The 25,052-nt window shown below is 36.2% G+C and overlaps 1 protein-coding gene across 3 annotated transcripts in view; it reads right to left on the bottom strand.

Moving 5' to 3' along the window:
* Nucleotides 1-24,824, bottom strand: part of ATR (ATR checkpoint kinase) — a 90,762-nt gene extending 65,938 nt beyond the window's left edge. For 2 of the 3 annotated variants that reach the window (XR_013361078.1, XM_077864873.1), the window contains exons 1-16: nt 24,687-24,824; nt 19,306-19,397; nt 18,562-18,711; nt 15,655-16,532; nt 14,472-14,650; nt 13,790-13,981; nt 12,158-12,336; nt 11,502-11,654; nt 10,720-10,912; nt 10,229-10,491; nt 8,551-8,741; nt 8,364-8,464; nt 8,026-8,197; nt 6,772-6,942; nt 4,553-4,747; nt 2,701-2,886 (exon numbers count right to left, since the gene is read on the bottom strand). Coding sequence is in view for 2 of the 3 variants with exons in the window: in XM_077864873.1 (XP_077720999.1) it covers nt 2,701-2,886; nt 4,553-4,747; nt 6,772-6,942; nt 8,026-8,197; nt 8,364-8,464; nt 8,551-8,741; nt 10,229-10,491; nt 10,720-10,912; nt 11,502-11,654; nt 12,158-12,336; nt 13,790-13,981; nt 14,472-14,650; nt 15,655-16,532; nt 18,562-18,711; nt 19,306-19,397; nt 24,687-24,745 (3,354 nt within the window). In the remaining variant the exon portion in view is untranslated. Of the gene's footprint in view, nt 1-2,700; nt 2,887-4,552; nt 4,748-6,771; nt 6,943-8,025; nt 8,198-8,363; nt 8,465-8,550; nt 8,742-10,228; nt 10,492-10,719; nt 10,913-11,501; nt 11,655-12,157; nt 12,337-13,789; nt 13,982-14,455; nt 14,651-15,654; nt 16,533-18,561; nt 18,712-19,305; nt 19,398-24,686 lie in introns of those variants that run through there. The other variant, XM_077864874.1, reaches the window with a different exon arrangement.
* Nucleotides 24,825-25,052: the final 228 nt, after the last annotated feature.

The raw sequence follows: 25,052 nt of genomic DNA, 5'->3' as shown, positions 1-25,052 counted from the left end.
TGGAATATTACTCAGCTATTAGAAATGACAAATACCCACCATTTGCTTCAACGTGGATGGAACTGGAGGGTATTATGCTGAGTGAAATGAGTCAATCAGAGAAGGACAAACATTATATGTTCTCATTCATTTGGGGAATATAAATAATAGTGAAAGGGAATAGAAGGGAAGGGAGAAGAAATGGGTAGGAAATATCAGAAAGGGAGACAGAACATAAAGACTCCTAACTCTGGGAAACAAACTAGGGGTGGTGGAAGGGAAGGGGGGGGTGGGGGTGAATGGGTGACGGGCACTGAGGGGGGCACTTGACGGGATGAGCACTGGGTGTTATTCTGTAAGCTGGCAAATTGAACACCAATAACAAATAAATTTATTATTAAAAAAATAAAATAAAATTTTGAGAAACTTCAAAAAAAATAAATGGTCTTAAAAAAAAACACACAACAAAAGAAACAAGGAAGAAAAGAGTTGCACAATGAAGGTGGAAAGGTACTCCACATACAGTTTTATAGATTTTAAGAGCAATGAAAATCATAAAGGGAATTTATGCAGGGGAACGATATGAGTTTAAGCTATATATATAAAAAAACACACTTCAAATGTTGTGTAAATAAATAACTGAGTAAAGACGTGGGAAAGGAGAGAAAAGTTAGGAGGTTTTTACAGCTGTCCCCGAGAAAGAAGTTGGTCACTTATAAGAGGGGAGTGGCAGCAGAGACTGAAAAATATACTTTGGAGATAGACTTGCTAGGATTTGCACTTAATAATAAAGGATGAAGAAACTGGAGGGTTCATGAATGCCTCCCAAGTTTTAATTTAGCAACTAGGTAGACATGTTCCATTTCCTGAGATAGGAAAGACTAGGAGAAAAACAGGTTGAGGAGGGAAAATAAGGATTTCCAATAGACATGCTATGTTGGACTGATTTGAGATGCATAAAAGATAGGTAAGTAGAGATGACAAAGAGAAAGTTGGACAGTTTGTCAACCCCTCTCACCTTCAGATCCATTGTCTGCCGTGCTCTATGCCTGGGAGGCTAACCAGATTTCATTATTCAAGATCCCTTTCAACTGGTTTCCCAATGAATTCAGTCAACAGGAAGCACCACAGAGAACATAGATCAAGAGGAGAGAGCATGGGATTTATAATTCCTGCTCCCTCTGGGTTTTGAGGTGGTTCGGGCACTGTCCACATCGCTCTACAATGACAATTCTCTCCCTGCACCATGGCTCTAAGCTTTCAACTAGGTTTGGTAACACCATTTCTCCTTGGCCAGGACTAAGGGGAGCCTAAAATTTCTGCTATTCCTAGTCCCTATGTTCCTTAACATTCCCTACTGGTTCTCTTAACTTTGCCCATGACAATGAAAATAGCCTTTTCTTCAAATTATTTTCAGTAAAACATTTATGTGAGCCATCTGTTTCCTGCCAGGACCTAACTTGTATAAACCCACAGGTCCAAAGCTCAGGAGAGGTCTGGATGGAAATCACAACTATGAAGTCATCAAAATATAAACCATATTAAGCAAAGGACCAGATGAGACTAGATACTCTCTCCCTTAAGGAGAGAATGTCACTAGAGAAAAAAATTCAATTACATAGTCCTGAATCAATCTAACATTTAAAGGATAAAGAGGGTAGGACCCTATAAAGACTGAGCAGTTTAAAAAAAAAGAAAAGAAAAGAAAAAAAGTGTGGTATGACATAAGCCACAAGGGAAAGAATGGTCAGTTGTATTGAACATTACTGAAAGGTTAAAGAAGATAGGAAAAGAGAAGTAACCATTGGATTTGACATCAGAAAGACTGTTTTTGACCTGGATAAGAATTTCAGTGAAATAGAACAGAATTAGATTAAAACAAAGAATGCGTGGGAAATGAGAAAGAGATAGAAACCTCACAAGATATTTTGCTAATAGCCCTCTGAGTCTCTTGAAGGAATTAGAGCAATCAAAAGAAAAAAAATAGTAAGCCTGAAGATTTATATATATCTTTTCACATGAAGAAGTGATTACACATAAAAACTTAAGATAGGAAAAGATAAAAGGGATAACAGATCTTCTAACTCCCTCAAATACAACAATGGATTTTAAATATAGTTAGAACTTATAAAAAAAAAAAAAAAAAGTGATCCCTGGGTGGTGCAGCGGTTTAGCGCCTGCCTTTGGCCCAGGGCGTGATCCTGGAGACCCGGGATCGAATCCCACATCGGGCTCCCAGTGCATGGAGCCTGCTTCTCCCTCTGCCTATGTCTCTGCCTCTCTCTCTCTCTCTCTCTCTGTGACTATCATAAAAAAAAAAAAAAAAAAAAAAAGAACTTATAAAGTTAGTATGTTGGGCCAAACAGGCAGATGTGAGTAGGGGGTGGGGGGAGTCACAAATGTATATTCTAATCTATAGTTAAAAAGTAGTGAAAAAAAGTTAATTTGAACAGTTCTACCCAGTGACAAAATAAAATCTACAATCACTTCAAAATACATATTTTTCAACACTAATATATGTTAATACCTTGCTGTAACCATGCGATTTAAATCATTAACCTTTCAAAATAAAAATCCCAATTTGAAATTTAAATAAATCTCTAGCATTTGGAAAATGCATATAATACCTGTTTCTCCAATTTCATAATTAAGCTACAAAAAGGCAAAAAAAAAAAAAAAAAAAAAAAAAACGAACAAAAAACCCGTTTAAACACTCCTTACCATTAGTTCAGGTGATGTGATCTCTCTGGGGCCCTGATATGGATCATCACTAGATGCAAATGAGGCAAGTATTGACAAACCATTGAAAACCTGTTGATAGTGTTCTCCAATACGTAGCAATAATTCATTATGCAATCCTTGGAAATCTTGTCTCAATAGACTCCCCAGTTCAATTTCTGTTTCATTCTAATCCAAAGACACATTAAAAAAAAAATAGGCTTTTCGAAATAAGTATATTGTTAACACACTATCAGTAAATCAGAAGATCTAGATCATCTGACAAGATTTACTAATGGTATTTTTAAAAAGGCATTGGAAAAGGATTCTAATCTCATTTTCTCCTGGTAGGTCTCCAATGAGCTAGTAATGAAGAAAAGTGATCAGACTTTATTTTCGAGTAAAATTTTAAAAAGGAAGTCCCAGTTTTCTTAAAATATCACCGATTCATTAGTCATACATACATAACTCTTGGGTGAAAATATTACTAATAGCAGCTTAGAGCAGTCTTCCTGGTCAGACTGTTTGAATTTAAATTCCAGCTTTGCCACTTGTTAGTTGTGCTGTGACCTGTACAAGTTACCTAATCTGACCTCTTTCTTTTTTTTTTTTTTTTTTTTTTATCTGACCTCTTTTTGCCTTAGTTTTGTCATCTATAACATGGAAAAATAATGGCATCTATCTCACTGGATAACTATAACATGGAAAAATAATGGCATCTATCTCACTGGATAACTATGAAGACTAAATGAAATTCTTTAGTAAAGTTCTGACATGTAGGAAAATATTATCATTCATCCTCTACAATACAGATTTTCTTTCTCAAAATAAATACACACACTCAATATTCAATAATTCTCATGTGGAAAGAAATCTATTGCTACCATATCATGAAACACATGAAATAAATTAACATCACAGAAAATAGTAGTCACATATACATATCTGACAGATTCTCCTGTTTCTGTTTAGACTCATATTTTTTCGGAGATATTGTTACTACTGTGCCTGGCTGGCTCAGTCAGTTAAGCATCTCTTGATTTCAGCTCGGGTCATGATCTCGGGGTTCTGGGATAGAGCCTGGTGCCCCATGTGTTGGGCTCCATGCTCAGTGGGGAGTCTGCTTGTCCTTCTGCCCTTCTCCACTGCTCATGCTCACGTGCACACTCTCAAATAAATAAAATCTTAAAAAAATTCTCTCCCCCAACCCCCCTACTTGCTCTCCATAAATAAATAAATAAATAAATAAATAAATAAATAGGTAGATAGATAGATAGATAGATAGATAGATAAATACATTGCTAGTATGACACCAAAAAAGAGTAAAACACTGGGCCCAACTGTAATCTGGGCACTACATAACTAACACAAACATTATGCCATAGTTGAGGCTGCCTCTTTCTGTAAATATAATTATTTGAATATCATTAGCCAACTTAGAGGTCCAATCCAAAAATTCTAAAATGAGGGGTGCCTGGCTGGCTCACTCAGAAGAACATGTAACTCTTGATCTTGGAGGAGTGAGTTGAATTCCATACTGGATATAGAGATTACTAAAAAATAAACTAAAAAAAAAATCTGAAATGAAATGATTTGAGAACTTGATCCATGAATGGATGATTATCATATGCCAATATGCCATAATGGTGAAATGATCAAAGAAAATAACAAAAGAATAATTTATTTAATATGCTCCTCTAGGACCAAAACAAAGCTTGCTTACATAATACTATTTGTACTTATATTAATATAGAATATGCTATAAATTACCCACTCTCCTTTCTACAAGAATGTTACAATAGCTTTCCTATAATGCTAATTTAAACAAAAGAGTAAAATATATACATTTAATTACCTTTAGATAATGAAGGGCCCGTTCTAATTCATCCTTGGAACAGGAACAGACCAAATGAGAAAAAATATATTTGAAGTTATTTATTAAAATCTCTCTACGATTGACATTTAATTGTTTTCCTAAAGTTCGAATGAGAGCAGAAGCTGCAGGGCTTGCTTTGGCAGCAAGGTCAGGTAGCAGAACTTGTAATGTCCTCTGAAAAAGAAACATTACAATTACTAAAAAGTACATTTGCCCAGGTAATAACATATTCACATAAGTTAGGTGCAAAAATATTTTAAAATGCCAAATAAAATTGTAGTCCAAATGTCATACTTGACTTCAGATTTACCATTTATTCATTCAACAGATATTACTGAACATCTACTATGATTCAGAAACTACAGATACTGATACAAAAAAATTGCCAAGATCCCTGATAGCACAGAGTTCACACTGTAGCTAATGTATAAGTATAAGCTAATATATGTAAATAAAATAATTTTTCATAGGTATGTGTTAAAATATACTCATGCTCTAAGGCAGAAGTTTCAAGTTTGATTTATTATTTGGGCTAACTAGGATTTAGACAACAAGCAAGAGTAACCATATATACAAAATTTTAAGTTTCTTTTTTTTTTATATTATTTATTTATTTATTCATGAGAGACAGACACAGAGAGAGGGAGAGAGAGAGAGGCGCAGAGGCACAGCCAGAGGGAAAAGCAGGCTCCATGCAGGGAGCCCAACATGGGACTTGATCCCGGGTCTCCAGGATCACGCCCTGAGCTGAAGGTGGTGCTAAACCTCTGAGCCACCTAGGCTGCCCTTGTGCATTTTAATTAAAAAGTTGATGCTGAAAACAAAACAAAACAAAACAAAACAAAACAGTTGATGCTGGGGCAGCCTGGGCCCAGCGGTTTAGCGCCGCCTTCAGCCCGGGGTGTGATCCTGGAGAGCCGGGATCGAGTCCCACGTCAGGCTCCCTGCATGGAGCCTGCTTCTCCCTCTGCCTGTGTCTCTGCGCCTCTCTCTGTGTCTCTCTCATGAATAAATAAGTAAAGTCTTTAAAAAAAAAAGTTGATGCTGCAATATTAATAAAACCATTTTAACACATCATCTCAACATGGCAAAAAAATCTATTTTGATTTTGGTCTATTTCCTTTAAGATCTTATTCATTAAATATACAAAAAATTCCAAACAAAAAATGGTTGGCCTTTCATTTATTCAGTAAACATGTATCTAAAGAACACCTACTACATGTCAGTCACTATCCTAGATACTGGAGACATAACAGTAAACAAGACAGGTCCTGCCCTCAGAGATGCTTACATCTTACTTGTATTATATCTTTCAACTTAATATTAATCATGCAAGACTGATACAACATTTTAAGGTAGTATACAAAGTATTAATAATTATTATATTAATGGTTCCATAATAGTTTATAACCTTAATATTAGACAGTTTCTTTTCAGGGTTTTGTTTAGTTTTGCTGTTAGGAAAATGTTGCAATAAACACCTGTACTTTTTGGTTCCCAGAGTGAAATTACTGAATAAAAAGGTAAGAACATCTTTATAATCCTTATTGTATACTATCATATTTCCTTCTAGGATTTGAGCAATTTATAGGCAGTTTAAGTTTGTTTAAAATACAGTAATATAATAGGGAGAAATACTCACTTTTGACAGTATGAATCCCTATTCTAACTTATTAAGGGTAACCATAACTTTGCCCTTGGGAAAAGGTAAGAAGAAGAGAATCTACCTTATCCATCTTTCAAACCTCAACCCTAATGACATTTTGAAGACTTCTAAGCCACTCCACACTACAAACTGTCATCTGAAATCATAGAAGGTCAAAAATACCAATAGTTTTGTACTAAATTACTCTAATGTCTTAGGAGTAAAAATGATATTAGACTGTGCATTACCAATGGAACCAATCATAGCACTGAAGACATAAGGATTCAGTCAACTGAATTAGTTATCATTAATCAATTAGTATTAACCTTTCAGAATAACTAACCATATAGAATAACTCAAATTAATATGAACTTAAATTTTATAAGTAACAGTATTATATCAAAGTCAAAAGAAAACATGTAAATCTGAACATCTAGGATCTATAAGCTCCTCAATGTTCTTGCCAGTTTTTCTTTAAAATAAGACAAGAATGGAATAAACACAAAATATGAATTGAAAACCTCAAGTAAGTCAACTACACTTTACAACTTACAGTAAGGAAACGATTAAGATCAGGAAAGTCAAAAACATTGGCAATTTCAGACAAGGTATTTAAAGCCATTTCTCTCTGGTGAGCCACATCTTGTTTTCGCATCTCAGCATTCTGGCACGGAGTACTAGGAAGCGCTGTCATCTGACTGGAATGGAGGGACTCTACTAAAAACTAGAGCAAAACAATCTGTTAATTTTCATACAAGGAAGGAAATTTAACAGATACTCTCTAAGCTAACATAAAGGACATTATCGACCTTATCAGCACTCTAAACATATTACCTGAATTAGCTCATTCAATTTTTATTTAACAAACTTTAATTTTTTTTTTATTTTTTTTATTTATGATAGTCACAGAGAGAGAGAGAGAGAGAGAGGCAGAGACATAGGCAGAGGGAGAAGCAGGCTCCATGCACTGGGAGCCCAACGTGGGATTCGATCCCGGGTCTCCAGGATCACGCCCTGGGCCAAAGGCAGGCGCCAAACCGCTGCACCACCCAGGGATCCCTTAACAAACTTTAATGAGGTAGATTATGTCATAACCTCCCTTTTACAGATGGAGTAACCATGTTTAGTTAAGAAATTTAAATTTCTTAACTACTAACAGGGCAAAGCCAGTATATTAACATTTCTTAACTTTTCAGCCATGAATTGAAACAACTTTTTTTAAAACAAACGCTATCCATAATATCAAGCCATAAAAAAGTTTATCATCACTAAAAGGCTAAAACAGAGAAGCATTTAACAGATTAACAACAGGGCATAATAATTCAATATAAGAGGATTTTTCTCCTCTCCCATTTATAATACACATCTTCAGACCAAGATCATAATATCTAAAACTCAAAGATTTAGGTTCTCTTAAATACACTGAATACATCATTAAAAAAATCATTAAAAAAAAATATATCCTTTAGGGGCACCTGGCTGGCTCAGTGGGTTAATAAACAGTTGCTTTTGGATCAGATCACTATCCTGTCGTCCTGTGAATCAAACCCCACATGGGGCTCCCTGCTCAGCAAGTGAATTTGCTTCTCCCTGTCCCTCTGCCCATCGCCCTGCTTATGCTCTCATTCTCTTTCTCTAATACATAAATAAAATCTTAAAAAATTAAAAAATAAATAAAAATATATCCTTTAAAGCAAGACAAATAATATGCATATACAGTTTTTTGGTGGGTTTTTTTTTTTTTTTTTTTTTAAGTTCTTGCAAAGTACTGCTATTTCCTATAGACAAGGCCAATGCTGACTCTCACCTGACAGATGGGTTTCTTATACTGGCTGAAAAAGTTTTGTAGTTTAACACTCTTAGCTGCAACTAGAGCTCTGATTTCTGTATATGCTGCTCCAGAGACAGATGCTGACTTGGATAATAAACAATGCAATAAGTGCAAAAGTGCAAAAGGTACCAAATCTCCTTTTGCTGCTCTAAAAAAAAAACAAAAAAAAGTTATTGTCAATGTCTCAAATATAAATGGAAACCCATAAAAATATACATTTGATATCACATTTCTTTCTATAATATCACATCTATCACACCACCATTTCTAACATGAGGCAAACAAAAAAAGTATAAAACTGCTGCCAAGTATACCTTCCAATATCCCCTGTTGTAAGAATCAAGGTATCCTTCAACTCATTATTTCTTGAGATTTGAGCATGTGTATATGCTTCCTTCATTCTTAAGACAAAAAGCTAGAATAATAAAATTAATTAGTTAAAGAATTTTTTTAGAGCAGGTTAATGAAAATACAAATGTTTAAAAATAAGAAACTATCAACCTCTTTTATAAATCCATCCTCAGAGTCTAAGGATTCCAATATATGCTTGATATTTCCACTAAAAGCCACTCTAACATCCTTGTCTGGATCTTCCATTAAATTTAATAAGGTTCCAAGAACTGTTTTCACATCTGTTTCATCTTCTCTAAAATCAAGATGCTTACAAAGATGATATAGATTATCTATGAAAGCTAAAGGGTGAGAGCATACAATGCACAATTTAACACATGAAATATCAAAGTTTTACAGTAAAATTACCCATAAACAATATACAAAGAATTCTAACTTGCCTTATAATGTCAATATTTAAATTAGTAGAGCACACAGAATTGTGGAAGATTAAAATACTTACAAATTTAAATTTATGTAATACCTAATAAAAGTTATAAGTAATTTGAATCTAAAATAAATTCTAGATTTTTTTATTTTTATTTTTTTAAGGTTTTATTTATTTATTCATGAGAGACACACAAGAGAGAGGCAGAGACATAGGTAGAGGGAGAAGCAGGCTCCCTGTGTGAGGAGCCTGATGTGGAACTTGATACCAGGATCCAAGGATCACACCCTGAGCCAAAGGCAAAAGCTCAACCACTGAGCCACCCAGATGCCCCTAGATTTTTTTAAGTTCTAAATGACTAGTCACTTAGATTTTGTGGATCATTATATTTTACCAAGATGGACTTCAAAGCACATTGCACTAATCTGCAGTGCCTGGGTAGCTTAGTTGGCTAAGTGTCCGACTCTTGATTTCAGCTCGGGTCATGATCTCAGGGTTATGAGACTGAGCCCCGCCCTGCGCTGGGTGTGATGCCTGCTTGAGATTCTCTCTCTCCCTCTCTCTGCTCCTCTCCACCCTCTAGAAAAATTTTTCACTAATCCGAAGAACTGTGAACTAAGGGCAATCTTTGCCTTACTGTTAATCTTATAAGATTTGGGGAGTTCTAAAAACTACCTATTATATATTATTTTGAAAACTTGAGAACAGTTGCCACTTATACCCAAACAAATGGATCTCACAAGTATTCATGTAAATCTTGTGCTTTCAACAAACTCGTAGACCATTACCATTGGAAAATGGCTAAGAAGATATAACCTGTATATAGTCCTCGGTTGGGCAAAGTATCTAATAATGTGAAGTTCTGAGGTCCAAGGTAGTGTAGCAGGGGACACATTAGGAAGGTCCTTGGTATCACTAAAGAGGATACAGAATATTGAACCTCACGATACTGAACCAAATGCCAGGTATCCCCAAGTAGACTACCAAATTAAATCATCATTTAAAAATCCAAAAATTGGGCAGCCCCAGTGGCTCAGCAGTTTAGCATCGCCTTCAGCCCAGGGCATGATCCTGGAGACCCGGGATTGAGTCCCACATCGGGCTCCCTGCATGGAGCCTGCTTCTCCCTCAGCCTGTATCTCTTCCTCTCTCTCTGTCTCTCATGAATAAATAATAAAATAAAATATTTTAAAAAAATAAAAAAATAAAAATCCAAAAATTACTTCCCTTTTTAGTTCTGTGATAGTCTAATACCAGACATCCTTTTATAAGTAATCATTACATGACTACTGAACCTATCAAGCATATTTAATTTTGTAAGGCTTCAAGCTAATTCTATCACTGACTTTAAAGAGTTTTAAAAGATTTTAAATATTTAATAAATCATAATAAATCACTCACCAAGTTTCACTGGACTAGGTGTTTTTTTTCTCAATAGGAAAAGGAATGGCTTGCAAATGGAAGCTTTTAGTTGAGAAGATGAACATTCATGTTGAGATGCAACTTTTAGATTTTTACAGAAAAGGTCAGTATATCCATGTTCAGAGAAAGGTTCTGTTAAGGAACTTGTCAAATGAAACATGCCATGAAGTGTACAGACAAGTTGACCAAGGATAGAGGCAAATTCTCTCTTGACAAAGTCAGAATCATCTTTGACTTTATCTCTGGGGAGAAAAAAGAGAAGGTACTAATTATACTTTATTTTGTGGTCTAACTAGTCTTGCTTAATTTGGGGCAAAAGTAATGGTAAGACAAAGCCTAGAAGGAAGAAAATTTGAACTCCAAAACTAAAAGCAACATTTTCTCTATATATCTAGCAATATACATATATTCACATATAGTATAATCTTTCCAATCAAGTTATATATTCAAATTAAAATATTAATACATACATAAGAATCTTGGGAACTCTGTTACATGAATTTTGCTGCTGCAATAAGATAAAAAATCCATTAACACAACTAGCCCGGATTACTTCATGGGAGCTCTGTAGGGCCCAGCTATAAATTGCTGTTCTCCATTCAAGGAATATTCTTCTTGGAAACAAAGTTAGAAGAAACACACACCGTGACTGTGCCTGTGGTGCTGAAAAAATTAAGTCTATTAAACAAGATTTCTAAATGTTAATTATATTATATATATATTAAAACACATACTCAGTTTATATACATATTTATTTTTTGTTGTAAAGTCAAGTAACATTTATTTATTTATTTATTTGTCAAGTAACATTTAAAATACAAATAATACTTAATCAAAAGCTCCTTTTTCAAAAATAAAGCATGGACACTGAAAAAGATGTATGTACAATCTTACTAGATAACCAGAGAAATGCAACTAAAAATCATACCCATCAGAAGCAAAAATAATTTCTTTTAGTTACCTCGACATTTTTTTTTTTTGACAGCAAACATTTAAAAGTCTGACAAAGTGTCATATTCTGCTAAGAGGAATGTAAACTGTAATGGCATCTTTGCAGAGCAATGTTGCAGAATAGATATAGGGATAGGCAAATCCAATAATTTGTTCAATTTGTTACTTTTTACAAATATAACTCCTTTTTGAATTGTTAAAAATGTACTTCCTCTTTTAATTATTGAAAAGACAGCAATGTGTTAGACATCCCATATAGAGAGGAGTTAAACCACACACATAGAATTTTGTGACCACTTACAGTAACTATCTGAAATCCTCTGGCTTAATGCTAAAAGATTAGTGGCAAATGTGGTCAACTTTAAAGACCCATCATCAGAATGAGAATGAATCCATGGAAGTGAGAGCATTCCACATAAATCTTCTAGAATATGATCTTCAAATGAGGTTTTCACTGTAGAAACACAGGACAGGTGATTAATTATATCTTTTTCCTTAATCATACTTACCTTTTTTTTTTTTCAATAAAAATAAATGTTCTAAACATCAAGTGGAATTATAGCATTCAATAAACAAAGATTCTTAATTAGAGATGATGTTCTGGGGTCTGTGAACCCAAAGAAATTAAATGTGACTTTATAAAAATATGCATCCATGCATTTTTTAGAAGGATCATAAAACATTCTTCAGAAAATCTCAAATAAAAAAATTAAATAGTTATAAGTAACTTCTATTACCTGAAAAAGAGTAATAAATCCAAGTATTACACAAACTTGGAAGTTAGAAATTACTGAATTAGTTACTGAATTACTGAAATAGAACTAGAACTAAAATCAAGAAAAAACTGTTGGGTATTCCAAACATTTGTGCATTTAGGCCTTAGGCAAAGAGAAAGCCTATTTCAATACTGATCATCTTTAAAGGTTATTTTATTCTACTGTTTATATTTATACTTACTGTGAATATAAATCAGAGCATCATATATTTTCACCACTTTATCAATAACTGCCTCCAGGTCAGGTTTCTGAACAGATTCTAACAAACTTCTACAGCTCTTAAGCACTTTTGTGTAAAAATCCAAAGACATCCAAGTTATCTCTACTGAAGGTTTCTTCTTACATTTCTGATGACAGTCCCTAAAATTATGGCTGCAGTTAATACATTTTAAGACACAGAATTACAATCAATTTTGTTATAGTCCAACCTAATATTGAAGGAAGCCAAAAGAAATTTTGAGTATAAAACTAATAGTTTAAACCAATTCAAAGTAAATATATGCAAATTAATTAATATGCATTATTATTTTAAGTTTAATCTCTTTATGTCAGTCTAAATCACTCTTATGATCTGGTAACTAAAATTATCCTAGGATATTTAAATGTGGTATCACCAGGCTTAAAAATGACAGAAGATATCTCTGCATCATTATTAACTGGCTTAGTAAACATTTTCTTTATAACAGAAGAGTAGATTGCAGCCTAATCAGCTATTCCTTCAAGTTGCCTCAAATTCCAAATTTACTGCAGTCTGAATTAATATAGTTTCTTTAAAATGTCCTTCATAATTTTTTATTGGCTAGTTAAAAGAATTAAAAAATACAGAATGATCATGTAAAATCTAACAAGAGTTTTGGTCTGTAACTTAGTAAAATTAAGACTAAATCTTCAGAGAAAATTCACACTTGTTTCTTCTAATAGACTAATCAACCCATATTAAGAATACTAAACTGAAAAAAAAAAAAAAAAAGAATACTAAACTGAAAAGATACTTCTAATGAGTTCTAAATCCCTACTCCTATCAAAGGGAAATGTTTTGACGGTTTGACTAAAACACTGGCTTTTGAGTTAAATAAAAATGTGCTCTGCTACTTTCTAGAAAAGTACAAAGTACTTTGCCCAGAAGTTAGCTTAGGCAAAAAGAATCTTGTTACAGGAAGTAATCAAAAGGATGAAACCACTAGTTGACCCTCAAACTGGATCCGGCCATCAGAGTCTCCTTAACCCCCCTTCCTGTCCTTGGAATGTATACTCTGCCTACTGGTCCCACAGTGGGAGCTGTTCCAAGGACTTAGCCTTGAGAGTAAGGTGGTGTTGAGACCATCTGGACTGAATACATGACTTAACCCCATTAATCCTCCATATAAACTTCTAGGATTCTAGAAGGTGAGTTGAGAGATCAGTTTGTCTTTCACAACTGCTGAAGACAAACTCTGTAGGTAAGCTCCCTTACAAAATCTGCCACCTACCAATCTGGGGTGGTCTGCCTCTTTCTTCAATCTCTCCTTGCCCTGTGCATATAGACCAATATACAAACCAACAGGCCTCAATTTCTCTAAGCCTCAATCTCTAATTTGTAAAGTAGGTATAATAGCACTTGACTTACAGAACTGTTATAAAGATTAAATAATATATATATAGCACTTAATACAGTACCCATCATTTAGCAGGTAATCAATAAAAAACAAATTTCTTTCATTTCACTGAAAATCTGTTCTAAGGTCACACAAATAGAACAAATAATGAGGTCTCCTAAAGCAATAAATCCAAATTTGTTACAGACAATCCACTCAGAAAATACAAGTTGTTTTACCAGTCCATGTTATGATGCGAACAATGAACAGTACATAGAGCAGTGAGTTGGAGGACAATAGTGATTCCTTCTAAAGTTGCAATAACAGGATTCTTTAGACCATTGTATTCAAGGAAAATCTGAAGGGATTCAGCTTTCTGTTTCAGTGCACTCCATAAAATGCTCTTTTTGTTCATATCCACATGTTTAATTCTGTAATTAATTATAACCATAATATAAAGATATTAATATTTAATATAAATTTGGTTCCAAAGTGAAAAATATTTAAAACAAAAGATAACATGCGATGCCAACTACTGAGATTTATAGTACAGTATATTTAAAACAACTTTCAGTGCAAAGTGAAATATGCAAATTCTTTGATCACATCATACAAAAGTTTATTTGTCAACATTTTAAATTGCTGCTGAATGTATAATCTCAGGGACTTTTTTTAGATATTAAGAAGCTAAATTAGATAAGCAAGTAAAAACTTAAAAAATTTTTTAAGTAACCATATGTAGCCATGGTATCTTTCACACTAGAATGGACTGTAATTATTAAAGTATTTTAAGCATTCCTTTGACTACCTTTAGAAAGAACAAATGCTGTGTATTTAAGTCAAAGCATTTAACTAAATGTGACTTTTAAAGTGAATGAAGTTTTATTAAATGACTAAATACAAACTGAATGAAGGCCATACTCCTCAGTCTGTTTCGGTGGTCTTTTGGAAGAGTTCAGAGATGAGCTGAGTCGACGCCTTTTGGCTGATATTCCATCACTATTACTGCTGAGGTTTTCCTGTTGAATTTGACACTGAACCTCCTCAATGATTTCCATACTTTCCATTTTTAAGGCTGCATAAAGTGGGCCCAACAAATACTGAGAAAGTAAAAATTATTTAAAAAACTATGTCTTAGGAAATATGTTATTCAAAGACTGTAAAAATTCATTAGGTTTTAAGTTTTCTAATAAGGTAAACTATTGTCAGAGTCTCATCAGGTAAAACAAAGACCTAAGTCAATCTATATAATTTCATAATCTATAAATAGACATATATATGATTTTATATCTAGAACTATGGTTCTATAGTCTTGAAAGTCTTAAAAAGACAAATTCTTTGTTTTTCTGTCAAAATGATACAAAGTGGGGCACTGGGGTGGCTCAGTGGATTAAGTGTCTGCTTTCAGCTCAGGTCATGATCCCAAAGTCCTGGGATGGAGCCCTACGTCAGGCTCCTTCTGCTGCTCCTCCCTCTGCTCATGCTCTCTCTCTGTCTCTCAGATAAATAAAATCTTTATTAAAAAGTGCTACAAAGAAAAACTCTATAAAGGAATTACTAATCCCTTTCATACTACAAATCCAGCAAGACTTACAGATAAAATATTTACTCAAGTTACTGCACATTTTATTATGCTGTCTCTCACAGTCTGAGCAAGAAAAAAGGTATAATTTGACACGACTATTAGTATGTACCCATAGATTTTCTTTTTTCCCCCATAGGTTTTCTAAATGTGATGGACTATACACTGTCAAAAATAAAATCTAGGTAAGTGCTCGAGGTCTTTGCAATTAAGTTAATAACGGCTCCATTCTAGTTAATAATGAATGCACTAAACATGCTTACGCTTCACAAATTCTACTTTAAAACATTCTACTACATTGGCAGTTCATTGCCACCTTAGTGAACAAATCCTTCTCATACCAAAGTTAAAGTCCATAATAAGGAACCAAAGTGGATTGTGGAAAAAAAAAAAAAAAACATTCCATCTTGAATGTTATTATTAAAGATATTCTATTTTCTCATTATTACATCTTACATATATGCATACATTTATATTACAAACAAAATACATACTAATCAAGTAACCTTAAAAATGACTTACCTCTGCATCCACCTGAAATCCAAGCACATCCACAAGAACTTTACAAATGTTTCTCACATAAACCTTCCTGACTTGTAAAGCAGATTCATACCCAGCTGGCACATATTTAAGGAAATACTGCAGTAAGTGGCACAAAGCTGCTTTTAGCAAATCAGACTTAAGCCGCATAAGCACACCATCTTCAAACATGACACAGAGGTTTTCCAGCAGCATATTTAAATAGACAGGCTCAATATTTCTATAAGCTTCTGCTTCAAAGGGGAATAGTGTTTTTATCAGCTTTGATAATGGTTCTTCATAGAGTTTCAACTGGTCAGCATCCATTTCTACAAGATGTTTTAATAATCCCAAAAATGAGCTGAAGAAAGTGCTGGCTGGTTGTGCTGGTAATCCTCCAAGCTCAAAGAGTTCAGTTAAAAGGCTAATTGCTAAGGATTTAGTTTTTGAACTACCATATTCTAGCAGAACACAACCGATCCGCCAAAGTAAGAGTTCTTGCCTTCTAAAAAACACAATTGCAATAATACGAATAAGAACTGTTAATAAAGTGACTTCAATAAATTCTAAATTTTGCATGTTCATGAATTGCAAAGGAGCTGGCTGTAAGTATTCCATGTGTTCATCTAATTGACTTAAAAATCGGCTAACTACCACTGGCCATTCCACAAAGTGTCCCACTGCATTTTTTCTGTGGAGGCAAATCACATCTTCACAAAGATAGAGTAATTCCTTTGTCAGTACTCCAAAAATTGCAGGGCTCTTGCTTTTAAAAAGAAATAATAATGAGCAGATAACTTCACAGATTTTCTTGTGTAACAAGTGACAGGATGGAGTTGCTGCAATCCGCAGAAGTCTCGTTATGATCCAATTACTGAATTCTTGGAAATAAACAAAAAAAATATAAATAAGTACATCAGAAATGCTAATTAATTTGCTAAATCCTTGATGAGTCATTTTTAAAGTATAACACTAACAAAATCTAAAACAATCCCTACACAATGGAAACATGGTAGTTCAGAATACCAATTTTGGAGTCAAAGTCCTAGCTTTTAGAAGTTGTATGAACTTTTCATTTCTCTGAACCTTGGTAAGTTCATCTATGAGAAGGGAATAATGAGGGTTACCATGAGGATCAAATAAGCTGAAATTCTCAGCATCGTGCTTGAAGTTCAACAAATGGTTCTATTATCACTTCTTCAACAAACATTTATTGTCAACTCTGTCCCAGGTGTACAAAAACAAAATAGTCATAGTACTCAAGAATCCTGTAATACAGTTTCTCAAACTTAAGAGATACATTTTATGCCATGACTCAGTCTACATATGCATATTTATTTTATTTAAATACATGAAACAAAAGTTTCATGAGAAAGTATTTATCACATGCAATGTAATATAATATTTCCTAGTCTATTATATTTTATCTTTATAACCTACTAATGGGTCATGATCTGTTGTTCAAAAAAAGAAAAGGTGGGCAGCCCTGGTGGCGCAGTGGTTTAGCGCCACCTGCAGCCCAGGGCGTGATCCTGGAGACCCTGGATCGAGTCCCACGTCAGGCTCTCTGCGGAGCCTGCTTCTCCCTCTGCCTTATCTCTGCCTCTCTCTCTCTCTGTGTCTCTATGAATAAATACATAAAATCTTAAAAAAAAAAGAAAAGAAAATTATGTTTAAAAAAAAAAAAAAAAGAAAAGGTGGCAAAGGTGTGCCTGGGTGGCTCAGTCAGTTAAGTGTCTGCTTTGGCTCAGGTCATGACCCAGGGTCCTGGGATCAGCTGGCATTAGGCTCCCTCCTCAGAGAGGGGTCTGCTTCTCCCTCTCCCTCTGATCCTTCACCCTGCCCATGCTCTCACTCTCTCTCTCAAATGAATATAAAAAATCTTAAAAATAAAATAAAATAGGGACACCTGGGTGGCTCAGCAGATGGGCAACTGGCTTTGGCTCAGGGGTGTGATCGTGGGGTTCCAGCATCGAGTCCCCTATCTAGCTCCTGACAGGGAGCCTGCTTCTCCCTCTGCCCATGTCTCTGCCTCTCTCTGTGTGTCTCTCATGAATAAATAAAATATTTTTAAAAATAAAATAAAATAATGTGGCAAAGAATATAGACAAAGAGTTATTTATAATCCAGCTTAGTAATCACTGTGATAGAAGAAATGCAGAATATCTGTACTAACAGAGCATAAAGAGGGAGCAAGTAAGCCAGAGCTAGGGCAAGCAGTCAGGAGTACCGGTCAGAAAAAAACTTTTTGGAGGACATGCTATCAAAGTTGGGTACTGAAATTCAAGTAAAAAAATTTTAAATGCCCTATGCATTGTACCAGAAAAAAAAAAGATATTTGCTTTACATCTCTTTACAAGAAGACCAATAAAGGGACAAAAGTAATAGGGAAAATAAGGTTAAACCTAGAAAAAAGCTTCAACATCTAGGACTCAGCAAAATTGTTCTTAAAGGGCTAGACAGGAAATATTTTAGGCGTGAGGGCCATATGGCCCCGTGTCAACTATTCAATGTTGCCTTTCTACTAGTTATAGACAAAAATACAATGAGTAAAAGCATGGATTTTCCAATAAAACTTTGTTTACAAAAACAGGCAGCCAGCTTATAGGCCACAGATTGCTAATGCCTGATCTAGAAGAAAGAAATTATCAAAAACAGAAAAAAGAAAACTACTTAAGTGTTCAATGGCAAATAAACAAGTATGATTATTTCTGCTCCATTCTTAACAAAAGAAAACAATTAGGATGCATAAAATAAAACTAACCATTACCCTTTTGCTCCCTTAAATTTATAGCAAATTTGACCAAATTATGTATAAATACATATGTATGTATGTATATTTCAGAAGAGCAGAAGAGGGCAGATTTCATACAACCAATTGCAAATGAATGCACAAATAACAGGACTTACCAATACAACTGCCTTTGGCCTCATTTTGCCCTTGACTTCCATTCACATTTACAAACATAAGTGGGGAGGACTTCATTATATGTTGGATGAAATCAAGCAACATCACAGAGGTTGGCTGAGAGTCAGTTTTCTTTACAAGTTCTAGAGCAACTAAAACAAAAAAAAGATTCATTTTAGAGTCATGACAAATTAAACGGCAGTCTTTTTGTTAAAAAACTAGATTTTGGTGACCAGAACTGTGTCCAAGACAGTGCTCATGATAATGGGACTAAACTCTACAATCCTATCTTTCTAATTTTAAATGTTTAATAATCATGTACATTCATCTATTATATACTCATTTATCAAATATAGATTAAAGACCTATGATACGCCTGGCACTGTACTAGAATCTGAGGGGAAAAAAACCTTTACCTTACCTGAATAGTAACTATCATAAATACTAACTCTAAATTTAAAGGGATCCCTGGGTGGCACAGGGGTTTGGCGCCTGTCTTTGGCCCAGGGCGCAATCCTGGAGACCCGGGATCGAATCCCACGTCGGGCTCCTGGTGCATGGAGCCTGCTTCTCCCTCTGCCTGTGTCTCTGCCTCTCTCTCTCTCTGTGACTATCATAAAAAATAAATTTATAAAAAAAAAAAAAATTTAAAACTACATGGAGAGAAATGCTAGCGTAATGTTTTACATATGGAAAAGACAGCGATTTAACTCATAAAATTTATATAAGAAATAACTGTTTCTTACCAACATTTACATCTGTAAGTATTCGGTCAATGAACTGACATAAAATTTGTCTTGGCTTCTGTACAACTGTATTATATTCTTCTGGACTGGCACTAAAATACAAATAAAAAGTTTTTAAACCTTAAGGAGATCGACAATATCATTTGTAAAAAATTCCCTAAATTTGAATTTATCAAATGTGTTTAGTTTTAATGTTGACACTTGTTGTATCCTACTGTTTAAAAATGAAAGAAAAAACCTAAATACATGTTACTGATTTAGAAGGAAAAAAATATGCTCAATGAAACCACAGCATTCAATATGCAAAATCTAGACTTGCCCTGACTAATATAGTAGTCATTATTTATGTAGCTATTAAGCATTTAAAATATGGCTAGTCCAGTTGAGATGTGCTTTAGGTAGAATATACACATTGGGTTTTGAATATTTCGTACCAGAAAATGTATATCTCTTTAATAATCTTCTATTAACTACATGTAGAAATGACAGTATCTGAGTTATGTAAAATATATTATGAAAAATTACCTTCACTTATTTCCTTTTTACTTTTTGTCTTGTGGCTACTAGATAATTTTTAATTATACATGTGGCTTGCATTTTATTTCTATTAAGCAGTATTGATCCAGACTTCTGGAAAATCTACTGAATACAATTCCTTCAACAAATGAAGTCCAAGGGGAAAAAAAAAAGAGGAGAAACTTATAATGAAGACTTAAAAGCCATATTAGTCAATTACAATTTATGAGTCTATGTTTGATTCTGGTTAAAAAAAAAACCCTAAAACAAGAATACAAAAATAAAACTTTTAGCAAACTGTATATGACAACTGGGACCATTTAAACACAGGCTAGATATGATGTTATTAAGAAATCATTTTTAGGTGTGATAATGGTATTATGGTATGTTTAAATAGTCTTTATCCTTTACAGATAAATACTAATATTTATTTATTTATTTATTTTTAAATACCAATATTTATAGATAAAATGATTTCTGGAATTTACTTCAAAATAATCTGAGTTGAGAGGAAGAGAGCAATGAATTGATAATCATTGGGCTAAAATGAGCAACTGATATACCATTTTCCCTTCTTTTGGATTTCTGAAATTTTCCACAATGAGACTTTAGTAAAATATTAGAGAAAATTGGTTCAGCGACTGGCATCTGCCTTTGGCTCAGGACGTGACCCTGGAGTCCCAGGATCAAGTCCCACATCAGGCTCCCTGCATGGAACCGGCTTCTCCCTCTGCGTGTGTCTCTGCTTCTCTTTCTCTCATGTGTGTGTCTCTCATGAATAAATAAAATCTTTAAAAAATATATTAGAGAAAAGTACATATATTGACTATTAGGACCAATCAAGAAAAATAAATATTAAGAGGAGATATAGGGGGATCCCTGGGTGGCGCAGCGGTTTAGCGCCTGCCTTTGGCCCAGGGCGCGATCCTGGAGACCCGGGATCGAATCCCATGTCGGGCTCTCGGTGCATGGAGCCTGCTTCTCCCTCTGCCTGTGTCTCTGCCTCTCTCTCTCTCTCTCTCTCTGTATGACTATCATAAATAAAAGAAATAAAAATAAAAAAAGGGGGAGGGATGCAGATGAATTGCATCTGAATTGCAGATGAAGCTGAAGAAAAACTGTATCAAAGCTCAAAGAAGCAACTAAAGAGTTTCGATTTTGTACTGACAGCAATGAGACACTGAAATGTTGCAATTAGGAGAGTGAAAGGTAAACTTTTTAAAACCTGAATTAAATTGTTATTTTCCTGAAACCATTCCAAAGGTTTCCCATTGCACTTAAATTTTCCTTATTTTGGCCTATAAGATACTAAAGGATCTGGCCCATGGTTACTCTTCCACCCTTAACTCACACCAGTCCCTTTTTTGCTTCCTTTGTTTCGTCCTTCCTATTCTTTAAAAAGTAAGCTCATTTCCACCTGGAGACTTTTAAACTTCCCATTCAATCTCAGATACTTCTCCCAGTTCACATGACTGGCTTCTTCTCACCATTCAAATCCCCTCTAGTGGCTAATGTTAATGCTCCCTAGACTTTCATCTCCTACCCATTGCCCCATTTAATATTTTAATAGCAACTATCATTATCCGAAAATACCTTGTGGTCACAAACTAATTTTAAACAGAAAGCCCAGAGAAGGCCTCTCCAAAATGAGATCTGAATGAAACTGGTCTGTTCAGAGAAGAAACAGCAAAAAGCAAAGCACTGAAAGTAGGAATGACCTTGGGGCATACAAAAAATAAGGTCAATGCCAGTGGAACAGAGTAAGGGAAGGATATATGGCCATGAGGTCAGAGGCAGGCAGAGGCAAGATTATGTAGGACCGTAGGGGTCTTGGGAAGAAGTCTGGATTTTAACCTAAGTGTGCTGGAAAACTAAGAAGGTTTTAAACAGAGGAGTAATGCTATATAATCTATAATTTATAGTTGTTAAAATCATTTTGGTTGCTGAGTGAGAAATCCACTGAGTGAGTGGGTAACATGGAAATGGAGAGATAAGCTGAGAGGTTACAGTAATAGTCTAGATAAGAAATGACAAGAATAGCGGCAGTGACAAGTGTATTTTAAAGGTAGGATTGTCAGGACTTGCTGATAAGATTTTTTGGGTATAAGAGAAAGAATCAAGAATTCCGGCTAGTGGTTTAGCGTCACCTTCAGCCCCGGGTGTGATCCTGAAGACAGGGGATCAGAGTCCGGGATCAGAGTCCCCCATCAGGCTCCCTGCACGGAGTCTGCTTCTGCCTCTGCCTGTGTCTGTCTGTCTCTGTGTCGTGAATAAATAAATAAAATAAAATAAAATAAAAATTCCTGGGTTTTTGGTTGGCACATTTACAATAACCTGGGGCAGGAACCAAGTTTAAGAACATAAATCAAGATGTAATGATGTAAATTTTCATTTCAGGTACAGATGTTCAACAGTAAGCAACCTAATATCTCTGGGTAGATAAATATTTGGGAGTTATCAGAATATAAGTGATATTTAAAGCCATGGGACTACATGAAGTTACTTAGGAAGAGAGTAAAGATGAAAAGAGGACAAAGGATGTAGCAAAGTCACATGGGGAATCAAGAATGATTCCTACATTTCTGGTTTGGAAAAAAGAGTGACCATGGTATCACTTACTGAGATGTCCCTACCTCAGTGAATGAGAGGGAAAAAAAAAAAGGGAGGTTAGGATACGTGAAGAAATTGTATTGACTATGTTGAGTCTTACACTTAACCAACTAAGCCACCCAGGTGCCCAGCTATGTTGTCTTAATGGCATATAGGACACCCAGCTAAAACTGCCAGTATACAGTTGTATAAATATCCTATAGGAGGACACCTGGGTGGTTCAGCGGTTTAGCACCTGCCTTCGGCCCAGGGCACGATCCTGGAGTCCTGGGAACAAGTCCCTCATCTGGCTCCCTGCATGGAGCCTGCTTCTCCCTCTGCCTGTGTCTCTGCCTCTTTCTCTCTTTGTGTCTCTCATGAACAAATAAAATCTTCAAAAAAAAAATATTCTATAGGAAATGGATATGGTTTGGAGAAACATATTTGCAGTCATTAAATGGCAGATAGTAGTTAAAGACAGTGGATGGGATCACCCTGAAAGACTAGGCAGAGAAAAGAGTGCTCATAGCAAAAAACAGAAGCAAAATTCATCTCTGAGACAGAGCCGCCCACACATTAGAACAGTTAACATCTCACTTTTTTCAGAAATTGAATTGCCAGTCAATTAATGAGAAAAAAAGATGGGGGTGGAGAAAAGGCTTTGATTGCATGAATCTGGAACCCAACTCTGATAATGGCTACCTCTGACTTTGGTTCTTCAATTCCTGTGACTCAGTTTCTTACTGAATAGTGATAATATGTACTCTATTCTACATCATGGAGATACTGTGAGACTGAATAGGCAGGAATGAAGCAATTAAAATGAGAAACTCACGACTGTTAAAGAAAAGTAACGTAAGCTCCGGTGATGTAAGAGACTATAAATAAATCCAAGATACTATTATTTTTATTAACAACTCTCATTATGGAAAAAAAAAAAGAAGGTAGAAAGGTATTAGTTAATTCTACATGAAAACAAGATAGGAAAAAAAAAAATATTGAGCTTCACATTGAGCCTCAAAAATGAAATCTGTACTTCAATGTCCTAAAACGAGCGCTTGTATTCATGTTAGTTTATAAAATGTTAACACAAAGTAGGCTTGCAACATTCATGCAAAGCGGGAAAAAAAAAAACAAAACACAAAAACAGGATGATTCGGTAAAGACAAGAGTGGTTTCTTCATTTACCCTCTTATTTATGTGATCGAAGAAGACTAAATATTCTTGTATGGCCAACAAGTGGAGATGAATACATCTGCACCCCAAAAAGAAAGGAATTAAATACCCCACAGATTTTCTGTTAGCTCTGACTTTGTGTGCTAAGTTTTCAAAAAGCAATTACTCCAACTGATAGGTCAACTGCACTAGTGGTACAAACCCACTTATTTCTTCTTCGCAATGGGTTAAAACTCAAAAAAAAAAAAAAAAAAGGCAAGCAAAATAAAAACCCTCCCTCCTTTAGGCCTGGTTGAGGGAAAGTTGCCAGTGTGCTGAAGGGGGGATGGCAGCCAGCCAGCAACAGCCTTCCCCTCTCTTCAGGTGGGACGGTGGTTTACGTGATTTTACTGTTCCGTTTACAGAAGGCGGGCTTTTGCAAATGAAACAGTATTGAATTATTTTTAAACTCTGGCAACATCTTGTGCACATTTACATTTTGGGGACGTCGTGGCAGATCCCTGGGATTTCTGACTAAAATAAACGGACTGGGCGCTGGATGACCAACAGGAAACGGGGCCCATCTTCAGGACGGCCTATGCTTTCATTTTGAAAAAGACCAAACTGCCTTTTCTAGCAATTGGCCTTCCTTCCACACCACACGAACCAGTAATTCTTTTCTTGTCAAAGAGGGGCAGTTTGGGTCAACACGTAAAGCTAAGAACCCAATTCCTCCACGAGCGATCACAAGGAGTAGAAAATGGGGCAAGTTCCTGGGTCGAGTCCCTCACCTAAGGAAAGAGGTCTGCAGGAAGCGAGCGGTCAGAAGGGGCGGGGGGGCAAGGCTCCCGGGCGCCGCTGAGGTACAGTGGGCTCGGCGAACAGCCCCTCTCGGGCCCTAGACCTGCTTCCCCAACGTCTGCGGCGACGCCCGCGTATTTTTAACCCCGTCTCGGGGGGAGACATGCTCAAGCCATTGGCGAGACACACCGCCCGGGGCCGGGGTTGAAGGTTTCGGAGCCGGCACGCGCGCGGCTGGGGAGGGAGCGCACGTGAGAGGCCGGCCGGGCCGGGCCGGGCGGAGGAGACGCGGCACCCGGAGCGGCCGGGCCTGGCCCTACCTGCCCAACTCCCGCAGAGCGGGGATCATAGACGCCAGCTCCAGGCCGTGGTCGCCCATGCTGAGGATGCGCGGCCCTCGTCAACCGCGCGGCCGCTGCCTCCCGGCGTCTCCACAGCTACCTCGGGGCGGCGGGGGGGGGCGGGGAAAGGGGCCAGGCGCGGCGCCCGACGGTGTCTCGCCAGGCCCAAAACTCCTCCCGGAAGCCGCGGTCAGTCACGCTCTGCGGGCCGGAATTCTTCTTCCGCGTAGGACCCGGGGGAGGCCGGGGGGCCGGCAAGGGGGCGGGGCCAAGGAGGCGGAGCGCGCAGGGGGCACGTTCCCAGCGCGGCTCCCGCTGGGGGCGTGGTTCGCGGCGAGTTTGGGG

Source organism: Canis aureus, chromosome 22 (assembly GCF_053574225.1).
Source record: "Canis aureus isolate CA01 chromosome 22, VMU_Caureus_v.1.0, whole genome shotgun sequence".
NCBI classification, from domain to species: domain Eukaryota; kingdom Metazoa; phylum Chordata; class Mammalia; order Carnivora; family Canidae; genus Canis; species Canis aureus.
Note: the sequence above shows the minus strand (reverse complement) of the source record. Positions and strands in the feature narration are given on the sequence as shown.